This window comes from Ursus arctos, unplaced genomic scaffold, assembly GCF_023065955.2.
Source record: "Ursus arctos isolate Adak ecotype North America unplaced genomic scaffold, UrsArc2.0 scaffold_24, whole genome shotgun sequence".
NCBI lineage: Eukaryota > Metazoa > Chordata > Mammalia > Carnivora > Ursidae > Ursus > Ursus arctos.
The window spans coordinates 14008630-14026687 of record NW_026622919.1 but is presented as its reverse complement, the minus strand read 5'-3'; the positions used below and the strand labels follow the sequence as shown (position 1 = coordinate 14026687).

Here is an 18058-nt window from a genome sequence, read left to right as displayed (position 1 = left end):
GGAAAGAGGGGTTGGGGGGGCAAAACACTGAGTAGAGGCAGCAAAAAAAAACCAAAAAACAAAATGTTGTTCTTACTTAAAAAAAAAAAAAAAAAGAAATTCAGCCACTTATCTTATTTATTTTCAGTTACTTTAAAAAGTACCTCTCGGGTGCCTGGGTGGCTCAGTCAGTTAAATGTCTGACTCTTGATTTCAACTGAAGTCATGATCTCAGGATCACAAGAGTGAGCCCTGAGTCCAGCTGCAAACTGAGCACAGGGCCTGCTTGAGATTCTTTTGTCTCTCCCTCTACCTCTGCCCCTCCACCCCTCCACCCCCCTCCCTTCCCCGGCACATGTACACTCTCTCTCTCTTAAGATTTTATTTATTTACTTGACAGAGAGAGACTGAAAGAGAAAGAGAGCATAAGCAGGGAGGCTGCAGAGGGAGGGGGAGAAGCAGGCTCCCTCCCCACTGAGCAGGGAGCCTGATGTGGTGCTAGACCTGAGCCAAAGGCAGACACTTAATTGACTGAGCCACCCAGGCACCCCAAATAAATAAAATCTCAAAAAAATAAAAATAAAAAATACTTCCTTGGAGTTTCCAAAAATTATCTTGCATTCCCATGTCTTTATACATTAAGCTCCATGAAGGCCCTTCTGCCTTGTTCACTGTTACAGCATAAATGCTGACTAAGCATGGTAACTGGCATATACCCATTTGATGAACTGACTGATAGCTGTTACCACTACTCTGAAAACTTTTCATCACCCTTCCCTTACCTGGTTAAATTCTAACATTCTTCAAGATTTAATTCAGAAATTCTCCTCCTTCAGAGTTTTCCTTTGCAGGTTCTAACATCCCCTTACCTCCCACTCTAAGTTAGGTGCCCTCCATATGGTCTCAGAGCATTTGGTTCTTATCTTGATCATAGACCTTACTGGATGCAATATAATAATATAATCATACCCCGACATGACTGAACAAATAAAGATCCAGTATATATATTTTGTTACAGCCATTCTATAACGGACTCAAAAAAATTTTAGGAGTCCCAGAAATAAGATGACTCCTCAACTCATTTAATAAATATTTATTAAGTACCATCACAGGCCCTAGAGCTACAATAACAGGATGACCTGCTAAACAATCTTTATTGAAAATTACTTTTGGAAATAATAATGGCACTTGCTGTAAGATCTACTGATCTTGAGCAGTATAAACCAAGAAAGGAAATCTGGTAAAGCCGACAGATAAACAGAAAGTGACGACTTCAGGAAGGCAAAAAGCACAGACCACGGGAAGACATCTGTATGTTCTTACCGCGTTGGGCGTTCCCATTGTGTAGTTCTTGTTATGTGGTTTAGATACTGGATTCTTCCAGAGGCAGTTCGCCTTTCTTCCCAGCTTAAATAAAAATTGAGAGATAAGGCATCAATAGGAAGGTGGATACAGAATGCTTTTAGTGCAATAACTGAGTCAGGAAGACATCTGTTGTTATAAATCAGGAATGACAACTGAAAAATCAATAGAATACCAAAATTTTTTTCAGCTTATTTTAAAACTGTACAATGTATCTTCTGGAATTCTGAAGCTTCTAGAATATTTACACTGAGGTGTGACTAATATTTTCCATCAGCCAAACTCAGAATTCTTCAATAATGTCAACACTCAATTAAATTATACTAATTTCTCCAGAATTAAGTGGGGGGAAAAAGCCATACTAAAAATAAAAATCACACCTAATTTTTAAAATTAACATAAAAGTATATAAAAGCTTTTTAAAGCATTTAGCCTTCCCAAATTATTTTTTTAAAAAGAATGGTACTTCCTCCTCAGTAACTTTTTAATGAATGTAACAACAACAAAACACAGGTAAATGACCACAGAAATGTGGTAATGTTAATATCTCCACCAAAACCCTGGCAGAGGTTTAGGAGCCATAGAAAATAGGAAATAAAGAGATGCTTAAGAGGTCTTTTGCCCTGTGATAACAATTAAAGCACAAAATGTTAATTTTGTTAATTAAAGCACAATTAATTTATAAATTATATACATGTACAATTGTATTATAAAATGTAGACCAAATAGATATTTTTAAAGGATGTGATATAAAAACAAATGGGGAAGAAAGTACTATAAAGTAGAGCAAGCTTAGAATAAGCCTTACATTGTTGTAATCTCTTAATGCTAATTATTTCATACTAAACTTCTCCTTCAAAATTACCATAATCTACGTCACATCCATATATATTAAGAAGCTAAAATAATCTATAAATAGACTTAAATTGTGGCAATTTTTAAGAGTTTAAACAAAATGAGCAAATACCCTGGCTTGGATGTAAAATTTCATATCAAAAATAATTTAAGTCAAAGTTCAACCAATTATATACTTTAAATAATTCACTGTATATAAACTACACCTCACTGATGTTAATTAAACATATTTTGAAGGTTAAAAATAAAATCAGAAAAGTGTAAGCGCTAGTATCAAACAAAGATAGAGAGCAGTGATCAATAGTATGAGCTTTGGAATCGAGGCGTAAGTCTGCATTCCAGCTCTACCATTCACTATGCGGCCTTCGAGGCAAGTTTACTTAACTCCTCTGAGTCCTAGTGTTTTTAATCTATGAAATAAATGAGGGTGAAAACAGTAGAAGGAGTAATAATAGCAGCTATTTATTTATTAAGCACTTAGTATATGCAAAACATTGTGCTAAGTGCTTTACATGAATGATTTCATTTAATCCTCACAATTTATGGCATATATACTATTATTACAATCCTCTTCTATAAGTAAATATAAACCAATGCTTACAGAAGTTAAATACACTAATTAAATTCATAAAGTTTGTAAACAGAAGAGTAAGGATTAGATTAGATTCCATGAATTAAAATAGTACATAACGATCTAGTGTGGTGTAAAACTACCACTATAAATTTGGAAGCAAGAGATGTTAAGCTCTAGATCAGGCTCTAACGCCTAGTTTGGCACAATGACCTTCAACAAAACACTTCACATGTGAATTAAATGAACTAATGTATCACATAAAATGCTTATAACAGTATCTGACACACATATGCTCAATAAATGTTTCTATGTTGTTAAAATTTTTACTCCACAAATCTCTATCTCCTCCCTCTAAATGGAGTAATGTCTCAGATTTAGCACTTACATGTCCAGTTTTGAATAATTGAAAAAGTTGTTCTTTAAAATACATATTATTTATAGGAAAGTTATATTGGTCAAGCAATTTGTCTCCTAGTCAAAACTCTTAAAAACCAAACTTAACATATCTAATTCACGGTTCATTTTATAAATTTGTCTGAACAAGATTCCTTGCTAATTTTCCAAGTACAAGGAAAATCTAGATTCTGGAACTGATCGGCAAATTTCTAAAGTTAAGTATACAATAAATGCCAACTTATTTGTCATGTTGATAACATCCTTCAAGTAATATTTCTCTAATGATCTCAGCTTACCCATCTGGTAAATCATTATCAAATAAACGGCTGCAGTCCACAACTTGCCCTCCTGTGCCTATTCGGTCTCTGGACTGAAGACTTACTATAAGACAACAAGAAAATTACTAAAAGTCATAAAACTAGAAAGAGTTATTACAATTTAAAATATGTATCTTTAAAAGACATCTAGCTTACCTTATTTTAATACTTTAGAATGAACTTTTTAGCTTCTAATAAATTCTGTAATTTTTTTTCCATGAGATTTTTCCCTTTAGGAGTGCCGTCAGAATTTTATGATTTTCTACACTTTATTGTGTTCGTGGAGGAGAGTTTAAATCCTTTTTGCCCATTGTAATGGGGCCATGTAAGGTCTCTTACTACACTCAAAAGAGGCATAATACATGAAAGGTATATTCACATACAGAGGAAGAGGAAAAGTTCACATTAATTTGGGTTTATTTGGGTTATGTGTAATTCTTGACACATCTTTAAAAAACAAACAGGGGCACCTGAGTGGTGCAGTCGACTACAGGTCCAACTCTCAGTTAGGACTCCGGTTGTAATCTCAGGGTCATGAGATCAAGTCTGCTTGAGATTCTCTCCCCCTCTCCCTCTGCCCCTCCTGCTCATGCTCTCCAAAATAAGTCTTTTTTTCCCCCCCTATTTATTTATTTATTTATTTATTTATTTATTTATTTTTGTGAGAGAGAGAGAGAGAGCGCACGTGCAAACATGAGTAGGAGGGAGAGGCAGAGGGAAAAGAGACTCCCCACTGAGCAGGGAGCCCGATGCAGCACTGGATCTCAGGACCCTGGGATCATGACCTGAGCCAAAGGCAGACAATTACCAGACTGAGCCACCCAGATGTCCTCTAAAATAAATCTTAAAAAAATAAATAAAAAATAAAAATAAAAAACACTGGATTCTGGCAATTGGGCAACACTTCGATTCCATGAGTTAAAACAGTACATAACGATCTAGTGTGCTGTAAAACTACCACTATAAATTTGGAAGCAAGAGATGTTAAGCTCTAGACCAGGCTCTAACACCTAGTTTGGCACAATGACCTTCAACAAAACACTTCACATTCTTAAAGTTTAGATAATCTAAATAATGAGGAAGTTAGGCTAACTGATATGTCTGAAGTCCTTCCTTGCTGCTCTAATATTCTTTAATTCTATTTTTGGCAATTCTCCCAAAAGATAAAACAGGAACAGGCAAATGTGACTATAACCCAACTTCTTAAAGAATTAATCAGTTACTACATAAAGTATGTCATCTTAAGACCCTTCGTACTAGGAAGGGTCTCAAAATTCTGAAATCTTCCAGCTCTGCAAAAATTCTGAAAAATCAGAAAGTTAACACATTACTCCTTTATATGAACTTCATTTATAGGTGACATTGTAACATACCTCTCCTCAGTGAATATAAACAAAATGTTACATGAAAATTGTACTAGAAAACAGTATTAGCCAGTTTTTATACAGAAAAACTAAGTGAAATGCTTACCTAGATATAATCACTGCAAAAACTGTGTATTTTCTCATTAGCTTTGTTTAGAATAATTATTAAGGCTCAAAATTAAGGATTTCATGAGCTTCAACTCCCGAATGCTATATTACAAAGCACCTAAGCAATTTTTAGGTGGGCTTGTGTTTTTAAATGGCCTAATCCTAGCAATATGTAAAAACGAGTCATAGAAATATTATGTGTATAAGAACACTGTTCATAACATTAAAACATCAGAAACAATCTAAATATCCAGCAATAATGTACTAAATTATTTGTCCACCATGGACTGTCATGCAACATTAAAAATGCTACAGAAATGTATCCATGAACAACAAAAGATGTTTAGGACAAATTAAAACAGGTTATTTAAAATTCTGCACAGTGTAATACCATTTTTAAAAAACAGAACGGTATGTACATCAAGGTAACGACAATGATGGCATATTATGGATGTTCCTTATGTTCTCTGTCTATATTTTTATTTGATTTGATTTTATAACAAAAAAAGAAAAACCTCACAATAGATGCAAAGAATTGAATAACAGATTCAAAAACAAGGAAAAGGATTTAAAACCTTGAATCAGTCGTCTCAATTTGGGTGACTTTTCTCTAAGGTAATACTCCAAAAATAGGATAAAGCTAAGTGTCCAAAAATGCTTGCAACTTTCAATGTTACAACAGCAAAAAAACAACTTACAAGTCCAGTAAATAAGTTATGATATATTGATATAATTCATCCTTTAAAATCATTAATTACAAACACTAATAATGGTTACAGTAAGTGAAAGAAAAAAATTTTATATTCAATGAACCAAAATCATAAAAAATTTTATATAAATGTATATAAAATTATCAGAAAGGGATAAATATTTTTTAAAGTTAGTATTCTAGTATACTTTTCTCCATTTCCCAAAAGTATGTTATCTATGCATGATTATTTGTAAAGGTCTAATTCAGCAAGAACTAGAACTTATTCTGGTTGTGGTTTTTTTTTTTTTAAACTTATTCCATTTTTAAATGGCAGGATCATAAAGCATCCAACATATCTCTACATGAAAACCAAATTCACGCAAAAGCTTCAAATTTAAACACAGATACATGTCTAAGTAAAGCTTTCCTTTTTTATACAGTATATTCCATAGGTTTATTTCTAATTGCTGACAAAGGAAAGTCTGCTGTTTTTATAAATGCCAATCTACACCTAGTGAAACTATTTCGTTACTACTGGACATTAGTTGGCAAACATTACATAACACACCAAACAAAGTAAGAACAATCATTTAAAATCTTATATGCCAGCATTTATTTTTTAGTTTGTTTACTCCCTTCTCAATCTAAGAATAACAGGAATTCTCAAGAAGGCTGTAGTGTAGATATCTCCCTGTGATAACAGTCATAGGGCTTGGTTATGTTGCTACTCTGAATTCACTATGAACCCAACTCGTTCCCTTGGAAAATGAAGCCCTTCAAAAGTAACTTCAGTAACTAAAACCTCTCTGATAGGTTCATAATGCAATCAACTTCCCCTAAATTCTGTTCTATAGTGAAGTGGTAAGATTCCAATTATGTTTTTTTCTTTAAGAAGCCTCAAAGGAGCCCATCTTGGTGTCCTATCATATTATGTATCTTTTTTCTTTTTTTTAAGATTTTTTTATTTATTCATTTGAGAGAGACAGAGCACAAGCAGGGGGAGAGGCAGAGAAAGAGGGAGAAGCAGCAGGATCCCCGCTGAGCTGGGAGCCCGACATGGGGCTCGATCCTGCGGCCTGGAGATCATGACCTGAGCCAAAGGCAGATGTCCAACCATCTAAGCCACCCAGGTGCCCCACACACTGTGTATCTTGATCAAAGCTCAATCCACCAATTCTTGAGTCTCAGGAAATTTTGTATAAAGCCCTTTCTCTGAGACAATTCAAGATAGCCCCACTGAGTACTTTATGAGTAAGATATCCCTTTTTCCAATCACTATGCTATCATTCCTCATATTCTTTTCAATTAGCACAGATTATTTTAAAACTATAAAGCTTAAACAACAAAGTTCAATAGAATATTCTTACTCAAAAACCAGTTTAAGAATTATTTTTAGAGGGGCGCCTGGGTGGCTCAGTCGTTAAGCGTCTGCCTTCGGCTCAGGGCGTGATCCCGGCGTTCTGGGATCGAGCCCCACATCAGGCTTCTCTGCTGGGAGCCTGATTCTCCCTCTCCAACTCCCCCTGCTTGTCTCTCTCTCACTGGCTGTCTCTGTGTCAAACAAATAAATAAAATCTTTAAAAAAAAAAAAAAAAAAGAATTATTTTTAGAGGGGCGCATGGGTGGCTCAGTCGTTAAGCATCTGCCTTTCGCCCAGGGCGTGATCCCAGACTGCTGGGATCAAGCCCCGCATCAGGCTCCTCCGCTGGGAGCCTGCTTCTTCCTCTCCCACTCCCCCTGCTTGTGTTCCCTCTCTCGCTGGCTGTCTCTGTCAAATAAATAAATAAAATCTTTAAAAAAAAAAGAATTACTTTTAGAAAACTTTCAGACCATGCATAAAATCTGTCTTTAAAAGAATGCCTAAAGGATCAATAATTTTTCACAACATTTGGAGCCTTTTTTTTTTAACATTATTTACAGTTTGAGGGTTTGTGTGTTTTTTAATTCTTTAAATTAAGGTAGCCTGGAACTTGGATCCACTCTTTGAAACATTTTACGTGGCTCATTTAACTCAAGCCAATACAATGAAGCTATAGTTACGCGGATTTAAAAGATATTTAGAGTTTAGTCTGAATGATGCCAAATTTCACATGACTTTAAATTCCACACTTACCTACTATCTGTCCTCTAACCGTATCATTGTCATTTGGCCCAAGTTTGCACAGATCCAACCTCTGATCTATTTCAAATCAACAAAAAAAGCAATTAAAAAATAAGCTGGTATCAGAGCTTCTAACATCTATACAGTGATAGTAAATTTCCATAATCCAATGGCAATCAGGCCTATCATTTAAATAATAATGTTTTAAAGATGAAACAAATGTTTAAAATCTCTAAGTGCGTATATAATTAGTATAAATGTCTTAACAAGGTTTTGATAAATTCAGATTTCAAAAACCATAAGGCACTGGTGTATACATTGCCAACATGCAACTATTTTTTCTCCAAAGATTTCAGACCACTTTATCTGAGTCTCGGCTTGTCGCTTAATAGTTGTTGTCCTTAAGCAATTTATGCCTGAGTCTTGATTTTCTCATGTATAACTGTAGTACCTATCCCATATTTCTTAAAGATCAAATTAGGTAATTATGTAAAACTTTTAGCACAGTACCTGAGATATAAGTGTTCAATAAATGTTAGTTGTTATCACTGTTATTTTTTATCTAACCATTTCAAATGAGTTCCACACACACACAAAGTACGCATTCATAAGAAGCTGAGTGTAAACTGTAAGATAAGGATTTGAGTAAGTTCGGCTACTAACTCATTTAGGGGCAACTCATTTACTCTCTCATGCCTCATCTATAGAACAGATATCACACTGACCTGACCAGTTATAGTAAAAAACAGTGTCACCCACAGCACGTTGCTTTTGATTATATAAAACTGAATTCTTGTACAGCTATATGCCATCTGTCTATTTAAACAAGTTGTGAATTGATGAGGAGACCATACATTAGTCTTTGTATTTTCCACTCCAAACTGGTAGAACACTGTATCAGGGTGCTCAATAAATGTTTGTAAATGAAATATTATGGCACATCAAAAGGGTCAAGTAAATTAATGCAATGAAACACTCGCAGGCAGCAGAAAGAAAAATCTGTGTCCCAAAACTACAGCGCCTGGCTACGCAGTGAAAAAAAAAAGACATTTTTCCCTTTGCAAAACAGACACTGCTAAATCCACTACATAGCGGACTTCTGCAAAGCAATTCCTCTTCTCTTGTTCAGCCTCTCCAGTGAGTCCTCCTCCCTTTGCCAGCAGGCCTTTGCCCTTGCTTCTCAGAGGACAGGATCCATGCCCTTTTCACCTTTTATCACCAGGGTTTTGAACAGTACCTGGCACATTAAAAGTGCAATAAATGTTGGCTAAATTGAAGCAGAGATAAGGTCATACATGTGGCCTATAAGACTTCGGTTTGCCGGCTGGGTTGGGTAATAAAACAGTTCGTTTTTATATGCTTAGACCTTTACTAATCCCAACGTCCTCTATTTCCTGTTGGGTCACCCTGTCAACCCAGAAATAAAAGAAATTCTCAGGTGCCTTTAGATTCCCCCGACTCAGAACTTCTGGCACAATTTTCTCCCTTTTTAACAGATCAATATTTATATATTTGGACTACATTAAAAGGGGTCATCTCAGTATACCTAATATTCAAAGCTAAATTTGCTCTATTTTTAATTCATTTCTTTAGCTAGATTATAAGTGAATTTTTGTTTAGCAGAGACATCTGGGCTAAAATCCCATGACGATGAATGACTAGCAATATTTTTTATATTATATAAAAAAGAATCCTATAGAAACAACAAAAAATTTTGTTGAAAAAGACACTTTTATCTATGTCCCAATGGAAATAATCCCCCAAAAGATGTTTTGTTACCTGGTTACATGAATTATGCATGTGCAAATTAAACATGTCACTCCAATATGGAAATCATTTCTGATGTCTTGACCTTGGCCTGATCTTCTAAACACCCAGGTTGGTGGAAACTAAATCTATAATTCAGTAGTTAATACAGCTATCTTACACTCAATGTCTTACCTTTCCAGAACTTTAATTTTTTCACCGTTTTATATATCACTTTTATTCACTAGTACTTCCCCTTTCACCTTAAACATTCCAATCACCTAAATAAAACTCACTTTATCTCATTAATCCACCAAAACCAGAGAAGGGTACTAAGAAATAAAAAAAGGCATTTATACTTTGATACTTTTCTTTTTACTCTTGGATATCAGACCTTTCCTAACACTTATAAATTCACTGGATACTAAGCATCAGCTCTGATTTAGTTCGTTTCACATACTTTAAATGTTTCATTGTTTTATAAAGTCCATAAAATAAATTTAACGAAGAATTTTTACCAATGTTTCAAACATACATAGGAAGTTAAGTTTCTGGATCCCTGCCTCCCCCAAAAAACGTGTGTGTGTGTGTGTAATATATATATACACAAATATGTATACATATTTTTTTAATTTTAAAAAGCACTAGTATCTACTCACAACCAGTGTCTTTGAGGCGGTTGATGGCATTGGAAAGAAGTCGAACACAACCAAGAAATCCAGCACCTTGTTTTTTATGGATCTTCTTGTGATTCCACACACTGATCGTAACTGAATCAGACTTTCCAATATACCTAAAACACAACATGACTGAATGAGTAACTTGGCAACTACAAGTAGTTAGTATGAAATTTTTCTCTTGCTCTTGTATTCTAAAGTCTCAAATGCTTCAGAGTATGACTAAATACTGCAAAATGTTTTGAGTTCAATCAATCCCATGGGATTGAATTTAAATTTTTAAAAGATCTTAAAAGTAAAATCTAAAAATAATTTTTAATATATCCTTCATCACATCTGCCACTCTCAGGCTGGGTAACGATTTTTGTTAGTAAAAAAACTATTTTAGTAGCTAGTGTCAAATAACACTAACAGAGTTTCTGACATTTCTTTCCAAGAACAAAAATGTTACACGAACTTTTATCAGTCACATTTTAAACACATTTCAATGACATGACCTATCATCTCAGAGAGTACTCAGTTTTCAAGGGGCATTGTCAAGGCTGACAGACCAAAAATCTGACATACCTGTTATGTTTTAAAATGCTGTAGAACAAAAGCTGATTGTAACGCTTTTCCCCTGCTTCTTTCCTGTATGCAGGCCTTGAGCGAGCAGGACTCTTGCAGATTTCACTTCACTGCCTGCAGACAAGCAGAGCAGGGAAAAGCGTTACTATACTTGTCTGTGCATATACCTGCAAGTATGTGAAAGCTCTACCACAGCCAATTGTTCACATGGTGCCATCCCATGCAAAAATATGATAAAATAACATAATTATATCAGTAGAACCCTAACCCTATTTCATTGCCTCTAAGTGGTCAAATTTTTGGTCCAGCAACCTTGATCTTAAAGTATCATTCGGTAAAGCAGTAATATCAGAAAAATTCACCTCGTATATAAAAAAGCCAAAACCACTTAAGAACTAAACCTTTTAAATGAGAAACAGGGAAGCCACACTTGGATGCAGCTGTGCTTAAAAGCATGCCTACCCCCCAGACTTTTAATTATGCAAACCGATACACTGCCTTTTTAAAAATTAAGCCAATTTGAATTTCATTTCTGTTGCTTGCAAATGAAAAACTCTGGACTAAAATATCCAGGATGCACCAGTTTTTAAATATACCTAACAGACCTAACTTGGCAAGTTATCTCCTGCATGATATGTCAAAATTCTAGCACCAGAATCAATTATTAAACAGCTAAATCTCCCCAAACCAACATTAAAAGAAAAAAAATCACATTAAATCACTTTCCCAACTGGTAAGCCTGATGTACAAGTATGATAAAATATTGATCCCCTCATGCCTTAGCCCACCACTGACATAAGCATCCTCTCAGGAGGCTAGCTGTCAAGGCCCAGAGACCTTAAGAACATACACTGAAAACGGGAGATTCTGTCAGTTTGTGTCCCTGAACAACTTTGAGATAGCCTCCCTGACAAATGAAACTTTTATACAAAATACACGGCTACTGTATGAAGTCACTGAAAATCTGGAGTTGCCTATTATATCAGTTAGTCTGCACTAACCAATACAGAAGGCAAATCATAAGGGGCCTTGTCAGCCATGGTATGAACTCTGGCCTTTACTCCAAGTAAGGCTGGAAACCAATGGGAGATGTGCAGCAGAGGAGTAATAAGATTTGAAATATGTTTTAATAAGATCACCCTAGCTGCTGTGTTGAGAAAGACCATAAAAGCAAGCCTAGAAAAGCAAGGAGTCTAAGGCAGAGGTCAGCAACCCACAGCCTGTGAGCCAAACGCAACAGAGCATAGGATATAATGTGATTTCATTTTCAAGGATAAAATTTTTTTTTAAGTTTTAAGGCCATATTATAAATATTTAGAAAGTCTACATCTCTTCATTCACATTACCACTTTTCTAACATAAAGTTATCATTTCTATGTGCTGGATCCAACGATTCCACATACAAATGATGATTCAACAGGGATTCCAGCCCATACCATTAGAGAGTCCCCTCCCCCTAAATCCCATGGACCTGGCCACCAGGGAATCCCACTCAAATTACCTATTAGCACATTAGTATAATACCAAGCTGTGGTCTGTAACTTGTACAGGACCCCTGACAAACAGACAAGTTTAGGTAGAGACACCCCCGTCCTCCAGGTCCAGCACGAAGCAGCTACTAAAGAGGAGACCTCTGCCCAAATGCCAAAGATTTGTCATTGTTGATCTCCGGGGGCGGGGGGGGAGGGGGGTGTAGAGGCTACTTCTGGGCAACAGGCTTGAGCAATGGAAACCTGAATAATGTCAAAGAGGCCACAGTGACCACCGGGCTGAATGCAAACAAGCTCATTAAGTGACCCACCTCAAAATATCCATAGGCTTTAGCTGACCAATAGGTTACTTACTTACAACCGGCACAGGTACCGAAAAAAGGAAAATTCCATGTTCCCATACTTCCTCACTCCCCCCTTAACTACATACAGGCCCCCACCATTGCCTCTGGTGGACAGTCTCTCCTTTGCTGTCCTGCCCACTGCTCCCTTGCAGTGTATTCAGAAAACTTCTATCTCTTTCATTCTGCCTTGGGTGAATCCTCTAATCACCTGCTCCTCCAGGATCCACCCGATCACATTGCCCCACACTCCAGTGTTGGAACTAGTCCCCTGGACTTCCTTGCCTCCCTCTAAGCCATTCTTCACAATAGCCCAAGTGTCACTCTTGGATATAAACCTTATTATAGCATTTCCCCCACTTAAAACCCTTTTATTGCTTTCCACTGCTTTTAGGAGAGGATTCAAATTTACTAACAGGCTTTCAAGGACCTTCATGAGCTGGCTCCTGTTTGCCTCTCTTTGTTTGTCCTATGCCATACTCCCCTTACATGAACTCACTCATGCTGCCCCTCCAAACTGTTTTCAAAGTCATGATCTTTTTCAACTCTGGGTCTTCACACAGGCTGCTTTTGCTTAGACCCGGCCCACTTTTCCTTTTTTCAAGTTAACTTCTACTTAAGGCCTAAGCCTAAATGCCACTTTTTCTAGGAAGCTGTGCTTAACTCCTAAATTCATATAAAGTTCTGTGTATTTCCAGAGCACCCAATACTTCCCCATTTTCTTATCACACTGTTTATAATTTCCTATTTAGTTGTGTTGATACACCACTTGGCTGTACACTTGGAGGACTATGCCTTGTTCACTATCGTACCTGGGTCTCTCGCTGAACTTAAATCTCACTGAAGCTTAAAGACATGGCTTAAAACAATCTGATTAAGAACCCAAAAGCTTAGTCAGTTACACAGATAGTAGCCTATTATATTAGGGCTGCGATTTCAAACTCACCGCAGGTCAAATCAAGTACTAAAAAAAAAAATATGTGACCTAATATAATACATTTACTAAAAGTATGTAACATTTGAGAATTACCTGTCAGATACTAGTCTAAGCACTTTACAGTTATTATCTGTCTCACTCTTCCTATCAGTCTTCTAAAGTAGGCACTGTTGCTGTCGTCAATGGAAACCGATGCACAAGGGGTTAAACAATGAGCTAATGATCACACATGCAAGTGGTGGAGGCGGGAAGCCGGGTACTCTCACTTCTCTCTACTCTCACTTCTCTCTACCGCCTACTTTTTTGGTTCCTCTTTATCTGCCTACTAACTTGGAGTTACTGAGCCATAGCTCTGAGGGGCATACACAAAAGCCTTATTCTGAGTTGTCTCTATGTATCTCAGTGTTTTAGTAGGAGAGACAGGACGTTTGTTCACATGTGGTTTAGAAAGTCAAATTTAAGTAACTGACCAGAGTCCTGGCTGAGCTGGGTACTCTAGGGTGGTTCTAGAACTAATTGTCTAGAAGTAAGTAGGTGAGATGTCAGGCATAAAGGTTTGATGGGTGAGCTAAAATTCATTTTTGTAGTTAAGTCAAGTGGAACACTTTGAAGAAAAACTGAAATTGATGAAGGGTGAAGTCTAAAGCTGAAAAAGCTTAAATGACCAAGGACTTAAAAGTCAGGATATCAAGGCAGTTAACATGTTTATAACGTGAGATATGCTAACAAAATGGTAGTGGTGTAGAAAGCATGTGATAATGGAATTAATAGCCTGGAGAAAACTGCAACCTATACCTGGTTTCAGGGAGGAACAAATAAGAAACAAGACTATTACTGCCATCAAATCCCTGAAATATTCCCAAACTCCTAAGCCCAAGATACTCCAACAGCGATGTGGGGCTAAAACAGAAGGACTGCTGAAAGTATTGAAAAGGAATGGAAAGCTCTCCTGAATCCCCTCCCTGATCCAGTTCATCCTCAACCCTGTCAGGAGACCCAAGGTTTATACTCTGAAAAGTTCTCTACTGAGTGACACTAGGCACAGCTGAGGAAGAAGATACAAGTCCTTAATAAAAGCAGGGATATTAAGAGGTAAATACAGGCAACAGAGACACCCCCTAGCATCCTTATACTCTTCAGCTGCAAGAACACTAGCATCCAAGCATATATAGCCCCCCAAGCAGGAAACGGGAGAATTATCAATAGTCGTACCTGATTACCCTAGTGAGTGGACCAGCTCTACCCATGGGCACAGAATTTCCAATCAACATTTAAATGCCTCCCCTTAAATATAAAGAGACAGAAACCCAAATCAAACTAACAGAAAAAAAGGAACTCTGACAAAAGAGAGGCAATACAAGCAAAAGAAGAAAACTCACTTCTCTTATTAGAGAAGACATTGCATCCAAGAAATAAGAGGAAATTGTGAAAAAAAGATTGTCAAAAAACAAAGTGATCTTGGAAGCCAAAAATGTGATAACAGAAATTACAATAAAAGGAATGTTTGAAAATTAAGTTGGGGAAACAGCCCAGACATTTCATCACAGTTTTCTAATTTTTTACTAAAACAAAAATAGTTTATTAAAACAGAGAAGGTGCCTGGGTGGCTCAGTCAGTTAAGAGTCTGACTTTGGCTCAGGTGATGATCTTTGGGTCCTGGGATCAAGGCCTGTGACAGGCTCCCTACTCAGTGGGGAGTCTGCCTGTTCCTCTCTCTCTCTCTCTCTCTCTCAGCCCCTCCCCCCACTTATACACTCCTCCTCTCTCTCAAATAAATAAAATCTTAAAAAAAAAAAAAAGAAAATATGGGGTGCCTGGGTGGCTCAGTCGGTTAAGTGTCTGCCTTTGGCTCAGGTCGTGATCCCAGGGTCCTGGGATCAAGCCCCACGTTGGGCTCTCTGCTCAGCACAGGGCCTGCTACTCCCTCTCCCTCTGCCTGCTGTTCTCCCTGCTTGTGCTCTGCCAAGTAAATAAATAAAATCTTAAAAAAATAAAAAATTTAAAAAATCAAGATCTTTTACTTACTTACTTACTTACTAAATAAATGAATAAATTTTCCATAACTAAAGAGTTAAGTATCCAGAAGAGACCACAGGCAGTAATTTCTCTGACATCAGTCATAACATCTTTCTAGATACGTCACCAGAGGCAAGGGAAACAAAAAAATAAACTATTGGGAGTACATCAAAATAAAAAGCTTCTGCACAGAAAAGGACAAACAGAACTAAAAGACAGCCTACTGAATGGGAGAAAATATTTGCAAATGACATATCCAGTAAAGGATTAGTATCCAATATATATAAAGAACTTAACACCAAAAACCCACAAATAATCCAATTAAAAAACACACAGAAGATATGAACAGACATTTCTCCAAAGAAGACATACAGATGGCCAAGAGACACATGAAAAGATGCTTACACTCATCATCAGGAAAATACAAATCAAAACCACAATAAGACATCACCTCACACCTGTCACAATGGCTAAAATAAAAAACTCGAGAAACAAGTGTTGGTGAGGATGTGGAGAAAAAAGGACCCTCGTGCACTGTTGGTGGGAATGCAAACTGGTGCAACCACTAGGGAAGACAGTATAGAATTCCTCAAAAAATTACAAATAGCAGGGTCCCTAGGTGGCTCAGTTGGTCAAGCATCCGACTCTTGATTTCAGCTCAGGTCACGATCTCAGGGTCCTGAGACCGAGCCCCGTGTTGGGCTCCAAGCTCAGTGCAAAGTCTGCTTGTCCCTCTCTGTCCCCCCTGCTTGCTCTCATGCACTTGCTCGTTCTCTCTCTCAAATAATAAATATAACCTTTAAAAAAAATTAAAAATAGAGGGGCAACTGGATGGCTCAGTCAGTTAAGTGTCCAACTCTTGATTTCAGTTTGGGTTTTGATCTCGGTTGGGGTCATGAGATCGAGCCCATGTTCAGCTCCACTCTCAGCATGGAGTCTGCCTGAGATTCTCTCTCCCCCTCGGCCCCTCCCCCGGCTCGCTTACTCTCTCTCTCAGAAAAAAACCAAACAAATAAAATAAAACTAGAACTATCCTACAGTCTAGTAATTGCACTACTGGGTATTTACCCAAAGAATACAAAAATACTAATTTGAAGGGTTATGTACCCCCTTTTTATTGCAGCATTACTTACAATAGCGAAATTGTGGAAACAGCCCAAGTGTCCACTGAGACATGAATGGATAAAGAATGGAATATTATTCAGCTGTAAGAAAGAATGAAATCTTGCCATTTGTAACAACATGGATGGATCTAGAGTATAATGCTACAAAATAAGCCAGTCAGAGAAAGATAAATACCATATGATTTCATTCATATGTGGAATTTAAGAAATAAAACAAATGAACAAAGGGGGGGGGAAAAAGAAAAACCCAAAGAAGAGACTCTTAACTATAGAGAACACACAGATGGTAATGGGGGGGGGGGTCAGTGAGGGAGTGGGATGGCGGGGAGCAGAGTGAGAGGGAGAGAGAATCCTAAGCAGGCTCCACGCCCAGTAGAGAGCCTGATGCTCAGTCTCACAACCCTGAGATCATGACCTGAGCTGAAATCAAGAGTCAGATCCTTAACCCACTGAGCCACCCAGGTGCCCCAAGAGTACACTTATCTTGATGAACCCTGAGTAATATATGGAACTGTTGAATCACTATATTGTACACCTGAAACTAATATAACACTGTATGTTAACCATACTGAAATTAAAGTCTTTAAAGAGTTTAGTTATCCATATTGAAAGTTTCCAATAAGTATCTAGCACTATGTAACAAATATACCAAAACCATCATCAAAAAATGTAGTATCAGGCATAAAGACAATACCCTGAAATCTTCCAGTGGAAAACAATAATCAAGATGCCACTGGCAATATTCTAAAACTGCACTGTTCAAAAGGGCAGCCACCAGCCACAGAGAGCTATTGAGTACGGGAGGCTAGTCTAAATTGAGGCAATCTGTAAGTGCAAAACAAACTCCTCTAAGATCTCAAAGACTTACTTTTAAAATGTTTATTTTTAAAATTCTATTTATTTATAAAAATACTTTATATTGATTACATGTTGAAATGACAATATTTTAGATACACTGAACTAAATAAAATATATTATAAAAATATATTTTTTATTAGCTTTTTTAAATGTGGTTTCTAGCAAATTTAAAATTGCAGACAAGCTCCCATTTGTGGCTCACAATGTATTTCTATTCAGCAGTGCTGATCTAAACCTGGAAGACAATGAAGCATTGTATTCACAATTTGGAAAGAAAATGACGACTTACCTAGAAGTTCATACTCAGACAAACAATCAAGTGAGAAGACAAAGTACATTTTCAGATAAGGTATCAAATTTTCCTTATCTTTGTACTCTTTCTCAATGAAAGACTTCACCAAAACAGGGAATAAACAAAAAATGGGAAGTCACTGAACCTAGCAGAGACAAAGGAAATCCCCAATGTAATGATAAAGGCAAGTTCCCAGACAGCTGTGCAGCAGGTCTTAGACCAGTTCAGACCACCAACCCAGACTGGAGGAAGAGGACAGAGGC

The 18058-nt window shown here is 37.0% G+C and overlaps 1 protein-coding gene across 2 annotated transcripts in view; it reads right to left on the bottom strand.

Moving 5' to 3' along the window:
* Nucleotides 1–18058, bottom strand: part of SMURF2 (SMAD specific E3 ubiquitin protein ligase 2) — a 121289-nt gene that overhangs the window by 30795 nt on the left and 72436 nt on the right. For both annotated transcript variants that reach the window (XM_057318053.1, XM_026512456.4), the window contains exons 4-7: nt 10153–10286; nt 7760–7825; nt 3463–3547; nt 1303–1386 (exon numbers count right to left, since the gene is read on the bottom strand). In XM_057318053.1, the coding sequence (XP_057174036.1) occupies nt 1303–1386; nt 3463–3547; nt 7760–7825; nt 10153–10286 (369 nt within the window). The remainder of the gene's footprint in view (nt 1–1302; nt 1387–3462; nt 3548–7759; nt 7826–10152; nt 10287–18058) is intronic.